We start from the raw sequence: 23702 nt of genomic DNA on the forward strand, positions 1-23702 counted from the left end.
TTGTTAGTAAGGTTGGAAATAAAAAACGGGTATTTCAGGGGATATATTGGAAAGCCTAAGAATTATAATTTTGAACCTTATTAACCATTTTTTTTTACTCGGGAACGACACATTTAATTTATGTTATGACCGTAAAGATACAAAACACAACAAACATTAAATAATAATAATAACATATGGTCTAAAATGAAATGAAGAAAAAAAAAACAAAAAATGTTTGACTTATGAATCAAAGAAATGAAATGATAAATGGAAGGGTTGGGTTCAATACATATCAATAATGTTTTGACTTTCCAATTACTCCATTTTATTATAAACATCATCACCATTTCAAAACCTTACTAACTTGAGAGTAGATAAGCATGTTTCATGTCATTTCTTTCTTCACATTCTTGGAGAGGTTCTACTTCTAAAACCAATTTGAATCTGTTTTAATTTTTCATAAATTGTTCGTCAACTCATTGTATGACGTCGTTTTTAGTATGTTCGGCGTTCGCTCTCAAAATAAAAAAGTTAGAACGTAGAATTTTGTTCGGACGCCGTCCGTGACGACATTAAGCATATGCATCAACCATCAAAATTGTTCTAGTTTGTGCATATAAATAGAGCATCAAAGTTTGGATAAATCCCACAAGTGGTAGCAAATGGCGAAGGAAATGGCAATGGTTAGAGGTGTGAAGATGGTGTTCTTGTTAACTTTTGTGCTATGGTTGTGGCTTTGGATTATGTTGCCCACAAAGCTTTACAAGAACACTTGGACCCCAAAGCTCAACATGGACCTCAACTCCACTTATTTTAGAGAGCAAGGTACACAAATTTCCAAATATTTGGTGATTTTGGGTCTGTTTTGGTTTGAAATTAACTTGGATTCAATGAATTTGCAGGCACAAATCTTCTGCTTTTCTCATTTCCCGTCATGTTGATGGCAGTTTTGGGTTGTTTTTATCTCCATTTGCAGAAGAGTTCTTCAGAAGATCCTAAACCCTTTTCGACCCAAAGGTTGTTCACCATTTAATTAATTCTTATGTTCTTGAATGGTTTTTGAAATGGGGTTTGGTTTGGTGTAGGAGCCGAGGAGATTCATTTCTGAAACGACCAATTCTGGTGATGAATCCTCTGGGGATTCTTAATACATTGGAGATTGGATTCGCAGCTGCATTTGTTATACTTTTGATTTGGTCTCTTGGAAATTACTTGTATGTCAGTTTTGGCAATCTTCACATGCATGTAGCTGGCGAGAAAGTGTATGTTTTCTCTTTTCCCTCAAAATTTAACCACCTTTCTCTCTCAAATTAGAATAAGCACTAGCACTCACGGACCTCGGGCGGCGTGTCAGCACAGACGCTGAGCCTCAAAAGAGGTGGACACTGGGAGTGTGTCATCGAAGACGCTGAGCTGTGAGGAAACTGACCCCAAAAGGGGTGGATTGTGAGACTCCACGTGTCGATTGGAGAGGGAAACAAAGCATTCTTTATTACGGTGTAGAAACCTCTCCCTAAGGGAAGCCCGAAAAAAATGAATAGTGTATCGTTTTGAGTTTTTATGCATCTTTGATAAAATGAATAGTTTTCGAAGTTATAAGTATGAAAAGTCGATGGTTCGAACCCAACCAATGAAGTAGCGGTTAAGTTTTATGGTTCAGGTGGGAAGCTAAGTTTAGAAGTGTATCGCTGAGACTTGGGTACATTGGACACATATGCTGGGCGTTTCTGTTCTTTCCAGTCACAAGAGGGTCTTCATTATTGCCAATAATTGGACTCACCTCAGAATCAACCATCAAGTATCACATCTGGCTTGGCCACATTTCTAATCTTCTCTTTGCATTACACACCGTTGGATTCATCATCTACTGGGGCATCACAGATCAAATGGCTTTGGTAAATCCTTTTTTTTTTCTTCTACTCTTTTGTGGGGAATTTTGTATCCCTTAGAATTATACTTTCATTTTGATTGGCCCTTTGAAGTGATGATTTTCGGATTCTAAAGATAAGGTTAACAGTGATGGCAGCTGCCAGGACCGTTTGTCGTTATAGTCTTTTCTCTTTTCCACTTAGCCCCGAAGGGGTGGATTTCGAGATCCCACATTGGTTGGAAAGGGGAACAAAACATTTCTTATAAGAGCGTGGAAACCTCTCCCTACTAGATGCGTTTTAAAAACCAGCCAGACACCTCGTTACCTCTAAGGGGGTGGATTGTGAGATCCCGATTCCTTGTAAGGATGTGGAAACCTATCCCCAGTATACGCGTTTTTAAAACCTTGAGAGGAAATCCAAAAGGAAATTCCAACTAGTAATGGACTTTGGGACAATATCTGCTAGCGGTGCACTTGAGTTGTTACATGATTCTAAGGAAATCATCCATCTTTGTATTATCCACTCAACTAGGCTTTAATTGGTGGTATAAACTTTATGGGCCTTTACTGGGTCGATTGTTTTATAAAGTTGTTCGTAGCCACGTATTTGATTGCTTCCATCCAAACATATGATTTGTTAAGGAGTAACTTTAACTGTGCTTGTTCTTAGCTACAACAACAAAACTCAACTCCAAAGCAAGAACAAAGTAAATTTCTATTGGTACATTGCTTCAATGTATTGTTCAAAATCAATACTAACTGAATATGCATCATTGATCAGTTGATAGAATGGAGTGAAGACTATGTATCAAATATAGCTGGACTGATAGCCATGGCATTCGCCACAGTTATCTGGGTGACAAGTTTCCGTTCGATTCGTCGAAAAATGTTCGAAGTATTCTTTTACAGTCACCATTTTTACATGCTCTACACCGTCTTCTATCTAATCCATGTCGGAGCAGCATATGTATGCTTGATTCTTCCTGGAATGTTTCTCTTCGCAATTGATCGATTCATACGATTCTTACAATCGCAACGACGCGTAAGCCTGGTTTCCGCTCGCCATCTTCCTTGTGGTGCCGTCGAACTAAACCTTTTGAAAAGTCCAGGTTTAGTTTCTATATGAACTGATCATTGAAACTCTTCTTGTTCTTTCTCTAATGCTGAATATTTGATTGGATTTTAACCCTTTTATGATCAGAACTAAGCTACAGTCCAACAAGTGTGATGTTCTTAAATGTGCCAACCATTTCCAAACTGCAATGGCATCCTTTTACAGTCACTTCCAACAGCAAATTGGAGCCTGATATTATCAGTGTTGTTAGCAAAGTAGGGGGGAGCTGGACTTCAAAACTTCACCAGCAACTTTCTTCTTCTCTGGATCATCTTCAAGTTTCTGTTGAAGGTCCATATGGCCCAGCTTCTACTCACTTTTTAAGGTGATTCCCTTCCCTACAAGCCAAAAAATCCTTGAATTAGTGGAGTTTACTTGAATTTGATTGATGTTTTATCATTTCAAGGCATGAATCTCTGCTTCTGATAAGCGGAGGAAGCGGGATTACTCCGTTCATTTCGATAATCCGAGAGATTATGATCGTTCGAAGCACAAAACCGAACTGTCATGTTCCACAAGTGCGTCTCGTATGCGCCTTCAAGAACTCCATTGATCTCACCATGTTGGATCTCTTGCTTCCAGTATCTAGCACACAAACAGAGATTTCAAATGTACCATTACAGATTGATGCTTATATCACCAGAGAGGAAGAACAGCCACAAACAAATGAGGAAAATCTTATAAACACAATATGGTTTAAGCCAAATCCACTGGACTCACCAGTGACAGAGGCTCTTGGACCAAACAATTGGCTGCTACTCGGCGCAGTCATCTCGTCTTCGTTCGTGATGTTCTTGATTCTTTTAGGTATCATTACTCGTTACTACATTTACCCGATCGAACGAAATGGTGACGCTGTTTACAATTACACCTACAAGGTTCTTTGGGACATGTTCCTTTCACTTGCTTGTATTTGCATATGTTCTAGCTTGGTCCTTATGTGGCAAAGGAAAACATATGTTTCAAACAAACAAGTTCAAGTTCTTAATGTTCAATCACCAAAAGCATCACCTGGGTCATGGATCTTTGGAGGTGAAAGAGAGCTTGAGAGCCTTCCCTACCAACCCCTTGTTCAAGCAACCAATATCCATTATGGGGGCAGGCCTGATCTCGAGAGTAAGCTTTCCTGCCTTTGCATTAACCAAAAGCACGCGCACATATATAAACTGTAAGGAACCACGACTCTCCACAGTGACATGATATTGTCCACTTTGAGCATAAATTCTCGTGGCTTTGCTTTGGACTTCTCCAAAAAGCCTCGTACTAATGGAGATTTATTCCTTACTTAGTCAATGCCCAACCATCCTCGACATAAACAGCAACCTAACATCAATATGGTAACATGTTTTGTAATGCAGGAATTCTTCTGGACTGTAAAGGATCGGATATCGGAGTTTTGGTCAGCGGCCCGACAGGGATGCGCCATGACGTAGCGAAAATCTGTTCAACTGCTTATGGAGATAATCTAAATTTTCATGCTATGAGTTTCACCTGGTAAAAACTTGGAAGAACATTGCTGAATTCAAAGTTCAAATTTGTGTCAATACCGTATATGAACGTGTTGGATTGTGAAGTGAAGAAGCTTATGTTCTTGTATTCTCGTGTTTTCTTGTGTTCATTCAAGTAAGCCAACGTATACTGAATGCATTTCTTCTTGAACTCTCAATCCATCTTTGTCAAAACGATGAACACGAATATCTTTTGGCAGCTAACCAGACAACATAAGCTGAAAATTTTAACGTTGGTGTTTGTTGTTAATCATAAAAAGTAAGCACTAACCTTAATGTCCCAGAAAGTGAATTTCCATCAAGTCTAGAGCTTTATCCCTGCAGTTTGAAGACTTGCTTTTACAGAAGAAGCAGAGGCGCACTAAGAACGAACTTCAGGTTTATCACTATCATTCTTCGAGATGGGTATGATTATCACTTGGAATCTAGACCCGACATTTATATATGAGAAGTTTCTAAACCCTTATCAAAAATGTCTCGCTCTCTTCTTCATAGTAGACGCGTTTTAAAACTAAGAGGAATTGTGAATTAGAAATTTATTTATATATTGGGATGAGAACAATCTTCATCTCAATCAAGAAAGGATCTGTTCCATTACAAATCTTTTCAGATGACCTTTCCCAAAAGAATCTTAGAGATGATAACAAATCTTCATCTAAATCAAAACACAGAAAAGCTTCAGCTACAACTTCTCTAGATTTTAAACAATCTTAAGCATCCAAGAATCTACAACCCCTCCTTTATCAATAGAGAACAAAGGCCTTTGGTGCGCTCATGGGGTCTTTATCAATGTGAAATTGATACTATCGGTGTCCTTCCAGAGAGAAAATGTATCCACTGAGGGTGATTTTGGGGATTTGCAAGGCGGTGATGAGTCAGGCCATCTCCTTCCAAACAGACACAACTTCTTTGGAGATCGATCAACAACTGCCAATTCTGCCATTTCCATGAGCTTCAATGGACTATCAGGCTGAAACCCAGAAAATGCTAACTGGTTATGGGACTTTGGAACTAAGGGGATATCATCAAAACTGACCTTTCTTCTAGTGGATGTCATCAACTCTTTGGGAAGATCTAAATAACAAGAAGAAACAAAAGATATGAACAAAAATTACTAGAAATATCAAAGAAAAATGGGCTTTTCGAGATAGAACCATACCAAGTCCAACGATGCTCAGAAATTGATCCTTGTCCATAGCGCTATTTTGTGATTTAATGCAATCTTGATGGTTGTGCAGGAAGCGTTCCTCACAAATAGCATTGTGATGGAGAGATTCTTCCCTTACAGTGCTCAGTTTCAATTTCTGCTTCTTCTTTGAGGCCTCCGGCAGGTTTGGCATTCCAGAGTTCGAAATATCCGAGAGTACTTTTCGAGTTCCCTTCTGCACCTTCTCAGAGCCCTTGAGTATGTTTTTCTTTTTGCCTGCACCAGTTTCTTCATCAATAAACGTGAGATTCTTTGTGTTTTGCCATTTTGATGACTGGTTTAAGTCTGGCTTTCTCGAGTTTGATAGATCGCCAAGAGGCTTTCGCCCGCTAAGCCCACTTTTTCTTTGTGAATTCATGGCATTAGCCTTCCCTGCAACGGCGGATCCTGAGATGCAAATTACAATGTTAAACCAAATCATCCAAATAGATTAAGAACGAACCAACACTAAAATTCAAACAGAAGCTTAAGTTCCAACCATTATAGCGAACATTGAGATTCTCATCCTGAGTAAGGCCACCACTTTGCAATGTCATTGCCATGCTGTTGATACTGCAGAAATGTATATTATATTCTGCGAATGAGAAAACGGAACCGAGTGTGAAATTTTAGCGACGAACTCAAGGCAAAAGGCTTACATGCTACATGTGGACCAGTTATAAGGACTCAAATAACAGAGAATCCAATTGAATGTCCATTTTGGCGAATAGTCAGTAGTGATACCTACGGAAATCGGTACGTAATTCATTTCAAGGTTGCAAAACTAAAATCGAATTATGACTGAAGATTTCGTAAGGCTAATCTTTCCTCTTTTCATACTTTTCGTTCTGAATTTGCAATGAGAATCTTCCTAATTTCAAATCTCAAAAACAGAGAATCAAATTTGCTATAGGAAGAAAAGAGTACATACAGAACAAGCATAACTTTACATTACGAAATTTCTCCAGTTTCTCATTTTATCATCTGTCGAGGACATAGGTGAAAAGACAGGACAATAAATTTCCAGAAACAAAATTTGACCAAACAAAACCCTAGAATATTGTTCATCACATTTCATCAATTTCTTGCTGCTCATCTGTTTCTAAGTTAAACACAGAAATAAACAGTAATCAAGAGAAATCAAACAAAATTCGACCACGAAAGAAACTTCTATTCGCACCTTCCTCGACAAAACAACAGCATGAAATGGAAAACTCAGAGAGAAACTCACAGTTAGAAGAGAACACAGTGACGATTTAACCTTCCCTTACGAAATGTTCCTTGATTTCGACTACCTCAAATCTCTAGTGGAAATCTTTTAAGCGATCTTTAAGAGTTTCGTTCGTTGCAAAATTGGGAGTTGTTGAACGAGACTGTACTTATATATCAGCAACGCGTCTCCAACGGTAACTTTTCTCCTTTTTTTTTTTTCCAGTGATTTTACATTAATACCCTTCCCTTGAGTACACTTATAAAATTAGTACCATGAACTTTTTCCTTTCTTTTTCTTAGTTTTTTTTTTTTTTTTTTTTTTTGGATGAAACGACCGTTGACAGAATATTAGGATTTATTTTTAATATTAAAAAAAGTAATTCATTTTTAAATTATAAGATTAAAGATTCTTGTGTTCAGTTACACAAATAAATATTCAAATGATTTAGTGGCAATATATTACGTTAATATATATTTTATGGAATTAATCTTATAATCAAGGTTGAAAATCCTACAAATCTGATATAATTTTAATATATTAAAAATAAAATAGTCAAAGTTAATTGAAAAGTTCATAGACAACCAACAATGCATACACAAACATATTATAGTAAAAAAATAAAAAAAAATTAATCAACGTCTGAAACGCAAATTGCATGAAGTTAGAGTTCGTTTTGAATGGTTGCGATTAAAAATGGATCCTACAATTTAAAGACATTCTTATACTCCTTACAGACAGGAATGAAACAGACAAAGGAGAGAAAAAAAAAAAAAAACCTGCAGTTCTGTCAATTAATCACCAAAATTATCGAAGATACACAAGAGTATTGGCTTTTTAAAACATCTCGATCTCGATTACAAGCTAACGATAAGAAACACGGATAATAAACTACAGCCTACCTATAATTCATCCATAAGACTCATAACCTTGGCTCATGGAACTTGTTTAAGCTGCAGCCTTCTGTTTCTTTGGCGCCCGATAGATACCAACAACACAAGCATGATCTCGCTCAAATGGTTCAAGAGTCACTTGCTCAGTGGGTTTGAATTGATCTGCTTTTAGCTTATTCACTTCACTAGCAAACACTGCCTCAGCAGGAACGGTTGAGTCGATACAGTTAGCCTGCAGAAGTTAGATGGGAAATATGTTATCTTTCATTCACGGATTATGCCGTCTTTTTGTCTTAAAGAACAATAGAAAAATGATTCACTCACCTTGATTGATATAACAAAATGACCACCAGCTTTGAGAAAATATGATGCATTAAGTGCTAAAATTCTTGCCTGTATTGAAGGGAGGTTTAAAAAGGTAAAGGTTAAGAAACTGAAATGTAAGAAAGTTAATAGTTCAAGGGCACAAAATATGATATTATTCTTCGGCGCATCAGAAACTCGGGTTGTGCATCATTCAAGATGTCTTGAAGGGGAATCCGAGTAAATCATCACATGCTAAGCACAGAGAACCAAAAAGGTTAAAACATCATGAAAAGATAGTACTACAATAGCACATCGGAAATAATTTAGGAGACCATATCCCACATATACAAAAGATAAAATAATTAGTGCAGATTTGTGTTTTTTTATAGTTTTAATTTCTACTTTAATTCTTGTAAAGTCTAGAAAATTATAAATCCCAAAACACCCCTCTGATTCAGAGTAGATCATCATCTTTTATGGGTAATTCAAAGTCGATCATTATCATAAATACACAAGAACATGCTCCACTAATATATTGATTTTCGGGGGAATTAAGAAAGGCCGAGTATAAAATGGTAACTATTTGCAAACAGTAATAGTATAGAATAGTAATATATTGGTTTACTTAATGATCAAGCAGAATGATTTGCAAATAGTTACCATCCAGATCCAAACATAAATAGAGCAATATTGTAAACATGGCCTTTCGAAATCTAAGTAACCAGCAAAGATCGTGGCCTTCTACTAAAAAAAAAAAAGAGGTGTGATGTGTGTATAGCATAATAAGCGTGATGATGTTTGTTATTTCTTGTACTCGAATTAGAAATTCAGATTAAGATTCCAGAATATAGCAGACGCAAAAAGTAAACAAGATGGTTAGCATCAAAGCAGAAATAAATGGCAATGGACATGTCAATATTGGAATAAAAATATTTCAAAAGAGTAGAAAACTGAAGAAACACAACTTGAGAAACTAACTAGAAAGGGTTCAGGTACAATAAAAATAAGCTTCACTGTTATGATACCGTATATTTGAAATACAACAGGATGAAAAACAGTGAAAAAAGGAAAACAGAACAAATATGAGTATAGAAAAAAAAAAAAGTCCGCAGTATGAGACAAATAATGCAATTTAGAAAGAAAAGATCAAGTCATTTCAAAAGGAAGCATTTCTTCAAGCATCAGAAACTCGGGTTATGCATCATTCAAGAAGTCTTGAAGGGGAATCCGAGAAATTCGTCATTTGCTAAATAATGGAGATGAAACATGCTTAAAGTCTAAATAGATGAAATAATGGCGATGAAAACAAAACAGTAGAGAGGAAAACGGTAGATGAAAACCAATACATATTGAATATTGAAATACCATTTAAAAGGGTTAGTGAGGGGGAAAAGAAAACAAAAGGAGTTAGATTATTTTTGAAGTATTTATTGAACTATGCGGATCAATTTATAGTTAGCTGATGATGCTCACGTACAAGAATAATAGACAGAAAAGCAAGAAAAAGAACAAGTGTGAACCTGATCTGGCTGAGCAACATCCGAAAATATCACATCCACCATACCAACCAACATTCGATATTTGGCTGGGTGTCTAGCATCTTCAATGATGGGTATAACATTTGTGCGCTTCTTTGCCATGTTAACTAAATCTCTACCACTTCTATGGGAGAATTCAACGGCATATACAATACCAGTCTGAAAAATAAAGAAGCAACATTTGTTAAGAACTCTATCACTTTAAGAAAACTACAAATGCCTCTCGAGATAACTACTTACCGGGCCAACAACATCTGAAACATGAGATACAGTTGTTCCCGAAGCAGCCCCAAGATACAACACTCGAGCACCAGGTTTCTATAATACAAGAGTTAGCAAACTATTTAGCAAAAGAGACACGGAGAGGAACACTAAAGGGTGAGACAGTTAAAAGAGTACAACGTCAAATTGAAGATGAAAGGCACTTACAATCCAAATGTCATCAACACCACCAAGAACGGCAGCAGCCAACTTAGACCTGAATGGGTTCCAAACTCTGTATTCAACTTTTGTTCCATCTTCATTCTGAATGGCAATATATACAAAATAATTAGCTTTGCAGGCACATTACAAACAGAAGGAACAAATAGTTCTTTATGTTGACAAAAGTTGCAGGCAACGGAAGTTATATTAGACTTACATAAATAGTTAAGGTATAAAAAACATATACAAGCACTGACTGTCGTGCCAGAACCATCCAAAACTGTTGGGAGATACGACTACAAACTAGAATTTCTCAAGTATAATTAAATATCAGAAACTCATCATCGAAGTTATCCAGAAAAAACATGGTATCTCTCGACTTCAATAAAATGTATATTGAAAACTAACACACGTTCAGGTACAAAATTACTGTTAAACGCAAATCACCTGTACGGATATCCTCTTCTCGTTGTAGACAGATTCTCCAGAAACCATATTCTTCGTCACAAGAGCATCTTCTTTGCCCTTGGCTATGAAAATACCCTCATGTCTATGAGGTTCAACAACAACTTTGCTTCCACCCTTCATACCACCTCCTCTTCCTCCACCACGGCCTCTTCCACCTCCGCGACCACCTCCACGGCTCATACCTCTTCCTCCACCGCCGCCTCTGCCTCCACCGCCACCTCTGCCTCTACCACCTCGTCCTCCATCACCCCTGCCCCTAAACCCACCACCACCACCGCGGCCTGCACATATCCAAGTCTACCCAGTTTAATGATCGATGCGTAGTAATAGAGACGCTAGGAAACAAATAATTTAAGTAAAAGAAAGAAAGTACATGAGAACTAAATAGCACTAAAGAGAGGAAACCAACTATCAAACAACCGATAAACGATATTATATGGAAGCAGATTCAGTAGGTAGTAAGAATGGAAGCGGTCAAACTCATTCGAACATCGGAACAAGCAGACAACCAATAAATTAAGCTAACACAACATTCTCCATGGAAGCCAGCAGATCCTTTTCACCCAAAAACAAGAAAAGAGAAAGAACAAGGAGCACAAGTTCAGCTTCTTTCTAGTACATACCTCGTGGAGGTCTCATTGCAGTCACCGAGAGAGCGAGAGAGCGAGAGAGCGAGAGAGCGAGAGACGGATCTTAGTTTCCCGCTAGGGTTTTAGAACAAACACAGGGGCGAAGTGAGGAAGGTTGTTTGGGGTTTTAAATTTATAGGGGCTGCGGCGCCAAACTGAGAGGCGCGATAAGAAATAAGGTTTTGCGTTCCGTAAAACCTAGGGTTTCATTTTGAGAAAAGCAAAGCAGATTTGCGTTTATTTTCAAAAATGCCACTGACTAAAACTGTAAATGTGACAATTTTAACCTAAATTTTCAAATTCCAATTTACACTTGGTAAAATGAATAAATTTTAAATTTAATCCTTACACGCAAATAATTATATCAATTTAACCATCTATTAAGTTTTTATTTCAATCCTGCTATACACGTTTTCCACACATGCTTGAATCTATGTATTACTCTATGACACATATTTGATTGTTTCTTTTTTAAATATCACAAAATAATTGACTCATTCTAAATTGAGTGACTACTATGGAGGAAACAATAAACTAAACTTTGTAAAGTAGGACCCGTACATAAATAAATAGACTCGCGGGTTCCCCTTGTCTTTGGTGTTGTCACCGGCAACAATGACAAGTGTGAGAAAAATTCAACCTTTCGCTCACCTGACAATTTTGTTGACTTCACCATTATGTTGATTCCAACTCTGGCGCCCATCGTTCATTCTTCATTATCATACCGTTGATAAGTTTAACTCTTAAAGTTAATCTTTGATTTTCACCGTCTCCTGTGACATTTTTCAACGAGATAATTTGATTATGGTGTTTATTCCAATTTGCATTTCATATCTCATGTAAAACAAGTGTAAAGAAATTTGGTGAGTTGAGAAGAGTTTGCAAGTATGGGGTGAATTTTGAAACTTCTCCCTAGTAGAAGACATTTTAAAATCATGTGGTTGACGACGATACGTAATTGGGCAAAGTGGACAATATTTGTTAGTAGTGGTATGAGAGCCAAACACCTTGTATGTTAGTGAGAATGTTGGACTCCTATTGATCTCCCTATAGACGTTTTAAAATCTCAAAGAAGAGCTTTAAATGGAAAGCTCAAATAAGAGAGGAGAATGATCTCCCTAGCCCAAAGAGGAGAGAAGAATGATCTCCCTAATAGACATGTTCTAAAACATAGAAGAGAAGCCCATGAGGAAGGCTCGAGAGCCCAAATAGGAAATGAGAATGATTTCTTTGGTCCAAAAAAAGAGAGGAGAATGATTTATTTGGTAGGTGTATTTTAAAATTTGAAGGAGAAGCTCTATACGAAAAATTCAAAAACATATTATTTAAAATATATTTATTAATGAATAAAAATTAAATTAGTTAAATTTTTTTTAATAATTTAACTCAATAAAAATAAATCAACCAAGCAACAATTAATTACACAAAATTAAATCTTCAAAGTTCTCACGATTTGTGGTCGGGAAAAAAGAGAAGGATGCATGCTCTGAAAAGGGCACATTTGGAATTCTAAAATGAAGTCAAGGCACCGCGTGGCCTATTTCCCTCTTTTTTCGTGGATCTTCAATTTCACCGCCCTTTCCTTCTTTAGCCCTACTTCCAAATTTGCCGTTTCTTTTTTACTAAACTACCATCTTACCCCTGGAGACAATCTGGGATAACTATAAAAAATTCCAAAAATATATTTTTTTAAAATAAAGTAAATTTTCTCATAAACAAATTGGAAAATTAATAATTTAAAGTTTGGGTATTACTTTTTGAATTATTCCGAAATATATAATTAATAATAACCTTCTAAATTTAAATAAGTAGCGTTGTTTTATTTAAAAAAATATATTTAATTACATTAACGTGATGAGTATATTTTTAGAATAAATATGTTTTAATAAGCTATTGAATTCTTATTTTTACATAACAATATTAGACTATATATTATTTTAAACGACTTTTTCTTTATTTAGAATAATTGTTACAAATGCGGGGCCCACTACGAGATAATAAGCTTGCTTAGCAGCGAAGCGAACACCAAACCACGGTTTCACAGTCGGACTTTTTCACTGCACCGGTCCAGTTAATCGCTCCCCCACTTTTTACCCGAGCCGGAATACTCCATGCCAAATTGCCAACGAGGGGAATATCGTCATTTCCACTAACCAAACGACACGTGTCATTAGTAGCGGTCGTGTAATTAAGTAACAAAACCACGGGCGGTTTCCGAACCAGCAATGGTCCAGTAGCTACGTGTTTCCTATAAATATCCGAAGCAACGGCTTGACGAGAAGCAACGCATTAAGCTACCTGTTTCTAGCTCCTCAATTCACCGTTCAATCTTCCGGCACCGGCGATGGCACCTCGCTATGAAGTGGAATTGAAAATACAGTCCGCTAGAGATCTCAAGAACGTCAACTGGCGCAACGGTGCCCTGAAGCCGTACGCCGTCGTTTGGATTGATCCAAGTAACAAATTTTCGACGAAGGTCGACGCCGGAGGTGACACGTCACCTTACTGGAACGAAACGCTTGACATTTCTTTCCCGTCGCCGATCGAAGATGCTACGTTGAACATCAACATCGTTCATGTCGCCAACGGCGAGAATGATGTCAAACCGCTGATCGGCGCCGCCAGACTCCGTCTCTCTGACGTCGTCGACAGTGTCGGCCTCGGCGAACGCACTGATCGAATCCTCCAATTGAAACGGCCCTCCGGCAGGCCTCAAGGGAAGGTCGAAGTTAAAGTAACAGTCCGAGAATCACGTTACCGATCATCCGATTCCTATTACGCGCCGCCGTATGGGGTCCCACCGCCTTCCTATGCCACTTCGTACTCTGCTCCTCGCGATCCATACTATGCAACGGCTCCTCCGTCGGTATACTCTTCCGTCGGGTACAATGCACCGGCCCCAGACCCGGTCCCGGCACCAGCTGCGGCTCCGTACGGTCAGGCGAGTTACGGGCAGCCGGCGTATAACCGTCAGGCGAGTTACGGGCAGTCGGCGTATAACAGTGAGGCGAGTTACGGGCAGGCGGCGTACGAGCAGCCGGCGGAAAAGAAGAACAAGTTCGGGATGGGGACTGGATTGGCTGTGGGTGCGGTGGCGGGAGTTTTGGGTGGATTGGTGTTGGGAGAGGGCATCGAACATATGGAGAACAAGAGGGACGAAAAAGAGGCAGAAAAGGCAGAGGAGAATGACTATGATGACTACTAAGCTGTTCAAATACCCAAATTTGAAAGAGTTTATCCATCCAATCAGCTTCGTATCGTTTGAATTCGCTTATAAACTTGTTTCCTTTCTTTGATTGTTCTTGATTCAAATAAATATTATGCAGAAGTTCATTCCGTGGTTAACACAAACAATAGTAAAAACATAGTTTAAAAGGTTTGTCATTACCATAGTATGAGCCGTAGCTTTTTTTAAGGTTAAAATCGGACATGGTTGAAGCTCAAGTCAGCCCAATTTCTTTTTCGACATGTTTGGAGATAAATATGTACTTTTTCTTCATTTTTAAGATTGGAACTCATTCAGTGTTGTCTATAGAGCAGAGAGGACGGGAAGCTTTCTCCCTCCCTTTCTCATCCTTATTCTCACCACTTGTTTTCTTTTGTCTCTTTGAAATTCTCTATTTTTTTTTTATTTTTTTTTTCCGTTTATTACTAAATAAAACTAATTATTTTTAATGTTTTGATGAATCTTTATTTAAAAATGGTAACAAAATCATAACAAATCAGTAGATTTTTCATATTTTATCTTTATCAACATAATTTTCATAAATTGAAAATTAAATATTATAATATAGATTTTAACGATAAAAAAAATCTATAATCTAAGCTTTAATTTAAATATTATTGTCTTACAAATAATCAATTTTTTTTTGTTTAATAACTGTTATTGAAAATATATTTATATTAAGCTAGGTGGATAATTGGATGATGCCGGTTATTTACTTAAAAGCTCCCCGTTCATGAAAATTTCTTCATGACATCTCCATATATATATATATGTTATTGGATTACTCGAAATTTAGTAACGTGAATATTTAGGCGGGAGAAAGAAGAGAGATTTGCAAGCTTAGCAAGTTAGCAGGACATTATGGCGCGCTCATTGTGCTGCTCAATAAGCGTAGTGGGCGCTTCTGAAAAGGGTCTTACCTATAACGTCACCTTCTCTCTGCCCATAAATTTTTGGAATCAAACGAACCAGTTCAAAGATTGAAGGTAAAATTATTCCAAGCTCTCTCAGAATATTGCCCTTTTCTTTCAGTTGCAATTGATTTTCATGGATCTTGAGAAAAATAGCTTGATTAGAATCTTGATTTGAGTTTTTTGTTCGTATTGCTTCTGATCCAACATTTCGAATTCCCAGGTGAAATCTGCAGATTTTGCTTCGTTTCTTGGATTTTGCTCTTGCGTCTCCAGCTGTTGCGGTAATCTTTTCTACTTCATTCTCGTCGTTTACATTTCATGCCCTAACGATGCGAGTAGCACAAGACGACCACAAGGTGTTTGTAAATTGTCCCACTGAAATTTTGATTGAGATTCTTTCATATTTACCTGTGAAATCGCTTCTGCGATTCAGATCTGTATGCAAAGAATGGAAAAAATTAGTTCAGAAACCATTGTTTGTTAATGCTCATTTGAAAAACAGAATCTCAAATTCTTTGCTCATAATCAATTGCTCCAACACAGACCAGAAATCATGTTTCTCACTTGTCAATGCTGAAACATTCAATGAAACTCTTCGATCCGAGCTTCCCATGAAGGCCAATACAGGCTATAAACTCTCTGTTATTGGATCACATAACGGGTTAGTCTGTGTTTCATCTGCAAGTCTGTTGGATGTAGATCCAATTCATATATGGAACCCATCTGTTAGAAAATCTAGGTTGCTTCCCCGTGGCTTGATTCCCAAACGGGACCATTGTTGGCCTCTAAATTACCTTGCATTTGGCTTCAATCAAGCAGCGAATGATCACATAGTGTTGAGAATTGTGAGGATTGAGCAATGGAGATGCTGTTATCAAGTGGAAATTTACAGCCTCAAATCTGACTGTTGGAGGAGAGTTCCTTCTGTTCCTCCTATTCCCACAGCACTTGACTGCAGATTGTTGCCCAAATCCATCTGCTTCAGTGGACATGTGTATTGGCTTGTGAAGCACAAAAATGGTGGAATTCCCAATTCCATTCTGTGTTTTGACATGGCCACTGAGGAGTTCCATAGGCTAATGTTGCCAGACTGTTTGGTGTACACAGATACTCCATCACCATTATTATGGTTGGGAGTGATCAAGGAATCTCTATCTGTTTTTCATTGCAGGCCTGATGGTGGGAAGCAACTGTGCGACATATGGGCTTTGAAAATGGGCTCTTGGGTGAGATTAAACACTGTTTTTCTGCCACTACATGGGCAAATAACAAGATCATTGAGCCTCTTTGATCATAAATTTCTCCTTGTAAGGCAGATTGAAGGGCTGGAAAACTATAGTCTGGCATTGTTTGATCCTGAACTGGATCGCATTGAGGATATTGGAATTGAATTGGGTTCTCATTGGGTTTATGCAGATTCTTATACGGAGAGTCTTCTTCTACTCTGACTAGGTATTCGGTAGCAATTCAATTTGTAGTCATTACTGAAAAAACATATATATATTTTGAAGGATCATGTAATGGATATGTATGGTTCAATACAATGAGTATCTTATTGTGTAATTCATATGCCTTGTTGTTCTGCCATTGAGGAATCTCTTAAAAATATTGTAGCATGTTTCTCTCTTCACCCTGCATTACTGTGAGATAAGGTATGGGAGAAGGGAAATGAGATCTATAGATTCTTTTTTGATATTTGATGAGAGGCCATCATCTGATCACTTATATTCTAAGAACTCTTGTTCGAATTATGAACTTGGTTCACGAATGAATCGACTTTTGCTGGACCCACCCTTTTTTAGCCCCGCTTTATCCTAAAAGGAAAATGAGCTTTGCTACTCTAGGCTACGGATGCTCCCTTGTGGAACCGTTTGTTTAGTATATGTTTAGGGGTAACTTACAATGGGATACTCAACTTGGAAGGTCTACAGAGGCCATTGATGGCTGTTCAGGTAAAAATGAAGTTACTTCCATGCAGCTTCTAAAATGTTCTTTCTCTTTCTTTAATTTTTGCTAGCTATGTATATTTTTCTTTATTAATGAAATGAATTTTCAATATTTATTATTGTGGCCACAAAGTCGATGACCCCCAGCCCAAAATGGCATTTAAAAGAAAGTGGGCCAGGGCCCACTTGTTTAACGGTTCATGCCCAGAGCAAAATAGTTGTAATTGGGCCATGGATCAGTCTCTAACGGCCCATTAACACCACTTTCTGTTGTCGTCCAGCTAACCAAGCTTAAAGACGGAGTCGCATTGGGTTGCGCGTTCAATCACGCGGTACTTAATGGAACTGCCACGTGGCATTTCATGAGTTCATGGGCTGAGATCTGCCGTGGGGCCCACGACATATCCGTCCCGCCATTTCTCGAGCGTACCAAAGCGCGCGACACGCGGGTGAACTCGACATAACCCGCCGCCGCCAACGGCGATTCGAAGGCGGCGGCGGCGGCGCCATCACCGCTTAGGGAGAAGGTCTTCAAATTCACAGAAGCCGCCATCGACAAGATCAAGTCGAAAGTGAACTCAACAAACCCTCTATCGGACGGCTCAAATCCGTTCTCCACTTTCCAATCGCTCTCCGTCCATATATGGCGCCAGAGAACATCACCGTGTTCACCGTTTTCGCCGACTGCCGCAAACGCGTCCATCCGCCAATGCCTGAGAGCTACTTCGGAAACCTAATCCAAGCCATATTCGCTGGCACCGCCGCCGGGCTACTACTAATGAATCCGCCGGAATTCGGTGTCGGCATGATCCTAAAGGCGATCGTTTCCACACGATGCGGCGGCGATCGATCAAAGAAACAAAGAATGGGAGAGCGCGGCGAAGATCTTCCAGTTCAAGGACGCAGGAATGAACTGCGTGGCGGAGGGGAGTTCGCCGAGATTTGAAGTGTACGAGGGAGGAGCATTGATGTGGAGATAAGCTTGGAGGAAGAAGCTATGGTGAGGCTGGAGAAGGACAAGGAACTATTATTCTTCAGTTCACTATCATCTCATTGATGTTTTGTTCTTTGTTTGTATGGGTGCGGCTGTCAATTATGTTGCTATATCTGATGCTCTTGGTGTTTCTTCATCAGTATTAGCAGCTGGACTTGCTGCGGATAATGCAATTTGTGCAGCGTATTTTGCAACATTGTTTGCGTTAGCATCTCAAGTACCTCCTGAACCAACGACGTTTAACGATGCTACGGGTATGAAATTCCACTTGTTTTCGCTTGTATAATCTCTAGTTGTTCACTATTTTTCTGAGGCATGATTTTCAATGATCTATTGGGAAGACTAATTTTCTTTCAAGCAAGCTATCAAAATTTTCCAATATTAAAAATTATAAAACTAATTATACATTAGTTTTGTTATTGTACTATCAACAAACTCAAACCTTGATTGGATGTACTACCACCACACGTTAGATAATAAATATATGATAGTCAACCTTTTATAATAGATCTGCTCATTGGAATATATTATATTAATTCATTGAGAATAACTCGAACTTAAGCCATGAAGAAATTGAGTTGATTTTAGAATTTCAAGGTTAATTTGAGTTGGTTCGTAACTAACTTAGAGTTTGATATTGAAGAATATATTCCATTATCAATCTGTTAAAAATCATACCCCTGTCTCGAAATCAGAACCCAAATAATCAAAATGTTGAAGAGTTTGTCTAGAGTGTTTTTGAAACTTGGAATGGGATAGATGTGTTGGGAGTGCAGAGTTGAGGAGTTTGGAAATCATGAACTTGTATTTGAGATGTTGTGTTGGGAAGGCTGGGAATCAAAAACCTGTATTTAGGGTGATGTATTCGGAAGCCTAAGAATCAGAATCCTGTGTCTCGAGTTTCAATGTTTTGAACCTCGGGGGTTGACAGTTTTTAAACGAAACATTTAATTTATGTTATAGACTAAGAATAACAAAATGTTTCCAACAATCAAAACGTTGCTTACAGTTAATAAAAAGGAAAACATAACATGAAGATATGAAGTTTGAAAGTAAGATGCAAAAAGACATAGGAACATAGAAAATAATAATAACATATGGTTCCAGATGAAATAAACAAAAAACAAAAAACGTTTTGACTTATGAACCAAATAAATGAAATGATAAATGGAAGGGTGGGTTGAAGTAGATATCAATAATGTTTTGACTTTCCAATTGCACCATTTTATTATGAACATCATCACTATTTCAAAATCAAAACCTTACTCATTTGAGAGTAGATAAGCATGTTTCATGTCATTTCTTTCTTCACATTCTTGTAGAGCTTTTACTTCTAAAACCAATTTGATTTTTTTAAAATTTTCATAAATTGTTCAACTCCATGTATGACGTCTTTTTTAGTTTGTTTTAATTAAATTGAAGTTGATATTGTTTGAAATATTTATCAAAACTTGAGATATGTAAAAATTCATAACAAAAACTTGAAACAAACTATATAAATTAGGAAGGATTTTGGAATTTTTCTCTTGTTCGTCACTCTCAAAATAAAAAAAGTTAGGCCGCCGTCCGTGACGACATTCAGCATATGCAGCAACCTTCTAAATTCTTCAATTTTGTGCATATAAATAGAGCATCAAATTTGGATATATCCCACAACTTGTAGCAAATGGCAAAGGAAATGGCAATGGCTAGAGCTCTGAAGATGATTTTCTTGTTAACTTTTGTGCTATGGCTGTGGCTTTGGATTATGTTGCCCACAAAGCTTTACAAGAACACTTGGACCCCAAAGCTCAAGATGGAACTGAACTCCACATATTTTAGAGAACAAGGTACGGTTCCAATTTAATTGCCTCAAGTTTCCAAATATATTGATGATTTTGGGTCTGTTTTGTTTTGCATTTAACTTGGATTCAATGTTTTTACATTTTGCAGGCACAAATCTTCTACTTTTCTCATTTCCCATCATGTTCATGGCAGTTTTGGGTTGTTTTTATCTCCATTTGCAGAAGAATTCTTCAGAAGATTCTAAACCCTTTTCTACCCAAAGGTTCTTCGCCACTAATCATAGCCATTAATTAAATTTTCTTTCTTTCTCTAATTCTTAACTTTTGAATGCTTTCTGAACTGGGTCTTGCTGTAGGAGCCGAGGAGATTCATTTCTGAAACGACCAATTCTGGCAATGAATCCTCTGGGGATTGTTAATACATTGGAGATCGGGTTCGCAGCTGCATTTGTTATACTTTTGATTTGGTCTCTTGGAAATTACTTATACGTCAGTTTTGGCAATCTTCACATGCATGGAGCTGGCGAGAAAATGTATGTTTTCACTTTTCCCTCAAAATTAAGCACTTTCAGTCTCCATTTATATACTAGAAATCGAAATGAACTGAAATTAGCATAAGAATCGATCGAGTGGAATTAGATTTATATGTTCTTTGAGTGAGTGGAATTAAATTTATATGTTCTTTGAGTGAGTGGAATTAAATTTATATGTTCTTCGAGTCTCGATACAACTAAAAGCACTTGACACTCAAGCTGAAAAATCAATACGACTCTGGATTGATGGTTCAATCGAAAATGCTTTGTTTTTTGAGTTTATGCGTCTCTGTTAAAATGAATAGTTTTCGAGGTTATAAATGTGAAAAGTCATGGTTCAAACCCAACCAACAAAATTGTAGGTAATTATTGTTCGAAGATTTGAGATTGCTAAGTTTTTTGGTTCAGTTGGGAAGCCAAGTTTAGAAGTGTATCACTGAGACTTGGGTACATTGGACATATATGCTGGGCATTTCTGTTCTTTCCAGTCACAAGAGGGTCTTCATTATTGCCCCTAATTGGACTCACATCTGAATCAACCATCAAATATCACATCTGGCTTGGCCACATTTCTAATCTTCTCTTTGCATTACACACCGTTGGATTCATCATCTACTGGGGGATCACAGATCAAATGGCTTTGGTAAATGCTTTATCTTCTACTCTTTTATTCTCTTTGTTCTGTTCATCAGTTTGATTTGTCAAATCTCACCATGATATAATTTTGTGATAGTTTGAGGGGAAAGAAAATGAATGGTGTTCATCTCTTGTCTGCTGAGTTTTTGTCTTTGCATCCCTTGTTTCATCAGTGCAAAGAATTATAGTTTCGCAATTTGATTTCTCATATTTTCCTTGTCCTCTATATGATATCCATTTGAAGATGATTGGTCCTTCGAAATTTGTATTAATGATAAGGAGTAACTTTAATTATGCTTTGTTCTTAGCTACAACAACAAAACTCTCAATTCCAAAGTAAGATCCAAGTTAATTTCTATTGGTACATTGCTTCAATGTGTTGTTCTAAACCATTACTGACTGAATGTGCATCATTGAGCAGTTGAAAGAATGGAGTGAAGTCTATGTATCAAATGTTGCTGGACTGATTGCTATGGCATTTGCCACTGTTATCTGGGTGACAAGTTTTCGTTCAATTCGTCAAAAAATGTTCGAAGTTTTCTTTTACAGTCACCATTTGTACACTCTCTACACTGTCTTTTATCTAATCCACGTCGGAGCTGCATATGTATGCATGATTCTTCCTGGAATGTTTCTCTTTGCAATTGATCGATTCTTACGATTCTTACAATCGCAACGGCATGTAAGCCTGGTTTCTGCTCGCCATCTTCCTTGTGGTGTCGTTGAACTAAACCTCTTGAAAAGTCCAGGTTTAGTTTCTATGAGAGCTGATCAATGAAACTCGTCTTATTCTTTCTCTTCTGCTAAATATTTGATTGGACTTTACCCTTTTCTGATCAGAACTAAGCTACAGTCCAACAAGTGTGATGTTCCTAAATGTGCCAAGCATTTCCAAACTGCAGTGGCATCCCTTCACGATCACTTCTAACCGCAAATTGGAGCCTGATATAGTGAGTGTTGTTAGCAAAGTAGGGGGAAGCTGGACTTCCAAACTTCACCAACAACTTTCTTCTTCTCTGGATCACCTTCAAGTTTCTGTTGAAGGTCCATATGGGCCTGCTTCCACTCACTTTTTAAGGTGATTCCCTTCCCTACAAGCCATAATATCCTTGAATTAGTGGAGTTTACTTAAATTTGATTGATCTTTTATCATTTGAAGGCATGAATCTCTGCTGCTGATAAGTGGAGGAAGCGGAATTACTCCCTTCATTTCGATAATCAGAGAGATAATGATTGTTCGAAGCACAAAACCGGACTGTCATGTTCCGCAAGTGCGCCTCATCTGCGCCTTCAAGAACTCCATGGATCTCACCATGCTGGATCTCTTGCTTCCAGTATCTAGCACACAAACAGAAATTTCCAATGTACCATTACAGATTGAAGCTTATATCACCAGAGAGGAAGAACCGCCTCAAACAAATGAGGAAAATCTTGTAAACACAATATGGTTTAAGCCAAACCCACTGGACTCACCAGTGTCAGAGGCTCTTGGACCAAACCATTGGCTGCTCCTTGGCGCAGTCATCTCATCTTCGTTCGTGATGTTCTTGATTCTCTTAGGCATCATCACTCGCTACTACATATACCCAATTGAACGAAATGGTGATGCGGTTTACAATTACACCTACAAGGTTCTTTGGGACATGTTCCTTTCACTTGCTTGTATTTGCATATCTTCTAGCTTGGTCCTTATGTGGCAAAGGAAAACATATGTTTCAAACAAACGAGTCCAAGTTCTCAGTGTTCAATCACCAAAAGCATCACCTGGGTCATGGATTTATGGAGGTGAGAGAGAGCTTGAGAGCCTTCCCTACCAATCCCTTGTTCAAGCGACCAACATCCATTATGGGAGCAGGCCTGATCTCAAGAGTAAGTTCTCGTGGCTTTGTATAGACAAAAAGCGCACACACATATATAAACCAGCTACCAACATCAATAATATATGGTAACATGTTTTTGTAATGCAGAAATTCTGCTGGACTGCAAAGGATCTGATATTGGAGTTTTGGTCAGCGGCCCAACCAGGTTGCGGCATGACGTAGCAAAAATCTGTTCAACTGCTTGTGGAGATAATCTAAAGTTTCACGCTCTGAGTTTCACCTGGTAAAAACTTGGAAGAACATTGCTGAATTTAAAGTTCAAATTTGTGTCAATACCGTATATGAACGTGTTGGATTGTGAAGTAAAAATGTTGATGTTCTTGTATTCTCGTCTTTTCTTGTGTTCATTCAAGTAAGCCAACGTATTCTGAATTAATTTCTTCTTTAACTCTCAATGCATCTTTGTCGCTGCAAAAACGATGAACATGAATATCTTTTGGTAGCTAACCAGACAACATAATTTTTTTTTTTAAATGAGAATTGCCAAATAAATTTTTTTTTAAAAAAATCTTAACTGTCTCTCACTTTCAATGTTATATAACTACTTTTGGGGCCAAGGAACCAAAATAAGAAGCCTTATTTATTGCTTATATGAATGCCAACCTCTTTTTGGGCTTCACACATTAATGTTGGAAAAATACATGTGGGAGAAGGTTATTTTT

At 37.8% G+C, this 23702-nt stretch overlaps 6 protein-coding genes, 1 long non-coding RNA gene, 2 other non-coding genes and 1 pseudogene across 12 annotated transcripts; 5 read left to right on the forward strand and 5 right to left on the reverse strand.

The window, feature by feature from the left end:
* Positions 1-369: 369 nt before the first annotated feature.
* On the forward strand, positions 370-4464 carry LOC111810075 (ferric reduction oxidase 4-like). Its single transcript, XM_023696635.2, has 8 exons — positions 370-807; positions 885-999; positions 1068-1244; positions 1643-1877; positions 2634-2961; positions 3054-3291; positions 3373-4082; positions 4325-4464. The coding sequence occupies exons 1-8, from the start codon at positions 645-647 to the stop codon at positions 4462-4464; spliced, it is 2106 nt and encodes a 701-aa protein (XP_023552403.2). The 5' UTR covers positions 370-644.
* On the reverse strand, positions 2551-3827 carry LOC147789367 (uncharacterized). The gene is made up of 2 exons (XR_015411612.1): positions 3687-3827; positions 2551-3551 (listed from the first exon to the last, which is right to left on the reverse strand). It is a non-coding gene; the product is annotated as an uncharacterized LOC147789367 (long non-coding RNA).
* A 513-nt stretch (positions 4465-4977) lies between the features above and the next one.
* Positions 4978-7041, reverse strand: LOC111810077 (uncharacterized). 3 transcript variants are annotated; one of them, XM_023696639.2, is made up of 4 exons: positions 6892-7041; positions 6160-6255; positions 5634-6068; positions 4978-5548 (listed from the first exon to the last, which is right to left on the reverse strand). In XM_023696639.2, the coding sequence occupies exons 2-4, from the start codon at positions 6221-6223 to the stop codon at positions 5247-5249; spliced, it is 801 nt and encodes a 266-aa protein (XP_023552407.2). In that variant the 5' UTR covers positions 6224-6255; positions 6892-7041; the 3' UTR covers positions 4978-5246. The 3 variants fall into 3 exon arrangements, with proteins under 3 accessions (XP_023552407.2, XP_023552408.2, XP_023552406.2); XM_023696640.2 differs by having other exon boundaries at positions 6160-6233; positions 6892-7013; XM_023696638.2 differs by lacking the exon at positions 6892-7041 and having other exon boundaries at positions 4978-5444; positions 5511-5548; positions 6160-6233.
* Positions 7042-7524: 483 nt separating this feature from the next.
* LOC111810078 (rRNA 2'-O-methyltransferase fibrillarin 2) lies at positions 7525-11274 on the reverse strand. Its single transcript, XM_023696641.2, has 7 exons — positions 11122-11274; positions 10478-10779; positions 10037-10132; positions 9848-9925; positions 9590-9766; positions 8088-8156; positions 7525-7995 (listed from the first exon to the last, which is right to left on the reverse strand). The coding sequence occupies exons 1-7, from the start codon at positions 11135-11137 to the stop codon at positions 7819-7821; spliced, it is 915 nt and encodes a 304-aa protein (XP_023552409.2). The 5' UTR covers positions 11138-11274; the 3' UTR covers positions 7525-7818.
* LOC111810959 (small nucleolar RNA snoR60) lies at positions 8253-8324 on the reverse strand. Its single transcript, XR_002817474.1, has one exon. It is a non-coding gene; the product is annotated as a small nucleolar RNA snoR60 (small nucleolar RNA).
* Positions 9247-9318, reverse strand: LOC111810960 (small nucleolar RNA snoR60). The gene has a single exon (XR_002817475.2). It is a non-coding gene; the product is annotated as a small nucleolar RNA snoR60 (small nucleolar RNA).
* A 2117-nt stretch (positions 11275-13391) lies between the features above and the next one.
* On the forward strand, positions 13392-14712 carry LOC111810079 (uncharacterized). The gene has a single exon (XM_023696642.2). The coding sequence runs from the start codon at positions 13472-13474 to the stop codon at positions 14330-14332; it is 861 nt and encodes a 286-aa protein (XP_023552410.2). The 5' UTR covers positions 13392-13471; the 3' UTR covers positions 14333-14712.
* Positions 14713-15149: 437 nt separating this feature from the next.
* LOC111810076 (F-box protein At4g22390) lies at positions 15150-17153 on the forward strand. The gene is made up of 2 exons (XM_023696636.2): positions 15150-15339; positions 15488-17153. Exon 2 carries the CDS (start codon positions 15597-15599, stop codon positions 16713-16715), a length of 1119 nt encoding a protein of 372 aa, XP_023552404.2. The 5' UTR covers positions 15150-15339; positions 15488-15596; the 3' UTR covers positions 16716-17153.
* Positions 17150-18445, forward strand: LOC111809952 (BAHD acyltransferase DCR pseudogene; annotated as a pseudogene).
* On the forward strand, positions 17670-23365 carry LOC111810074 (ferric reduction oxidase 4). 2 transcript variants are annotated; one of them, XM_023696632.2, is made up of 9 exons: positions 17670-18461; positions 19837-20036; positions 20140-20254; positions 20348-20524; positions 20933-21167; positions 21582-21909; positions 22001-22238; positions 22320-23029; positions 23128-23365. In XM_023696632.2, exons 2-9 carry the CDS (start codon positions 19874-19876, stop codon positions 23265-23267), a joined length of 2106 nt encoding a protein of 701 aa, XP_023552400.2. In that variant the 5' UTR covers positions 17670-18461; positions 19837-19873; the 3' UTR covers positions 23268-23365. The 2 variants fall into 2 exon arrangements, with proteins under 2 accessions (XP_023552400.2, XP_023552401.2); XM_023696633.2 differs by having other exon boundaries at positions 18348-18461; positions 19970-20036.
* The last annotated feature ends 337 nt before the right edge of the window (positions 23366-23702 follow it).

The sequence above is a fragment of the Cucurbita pepo genome, chromosome 14 (assembly GCF_057944985.1).
Source record: "Cucurbita pepo subsp. pepo isolate OVF chromosome 14, ASM5794498v1, whole genome shotgun sequence".
NCBI classification, from domain to species: domain Eukaryota; kingdom Viridiplantae; phylum Streptophyta; class Magnoliopsida; order Cucurbitales; family Cucurbitaceae; genus Cucurbita; species Cucurbita pepo.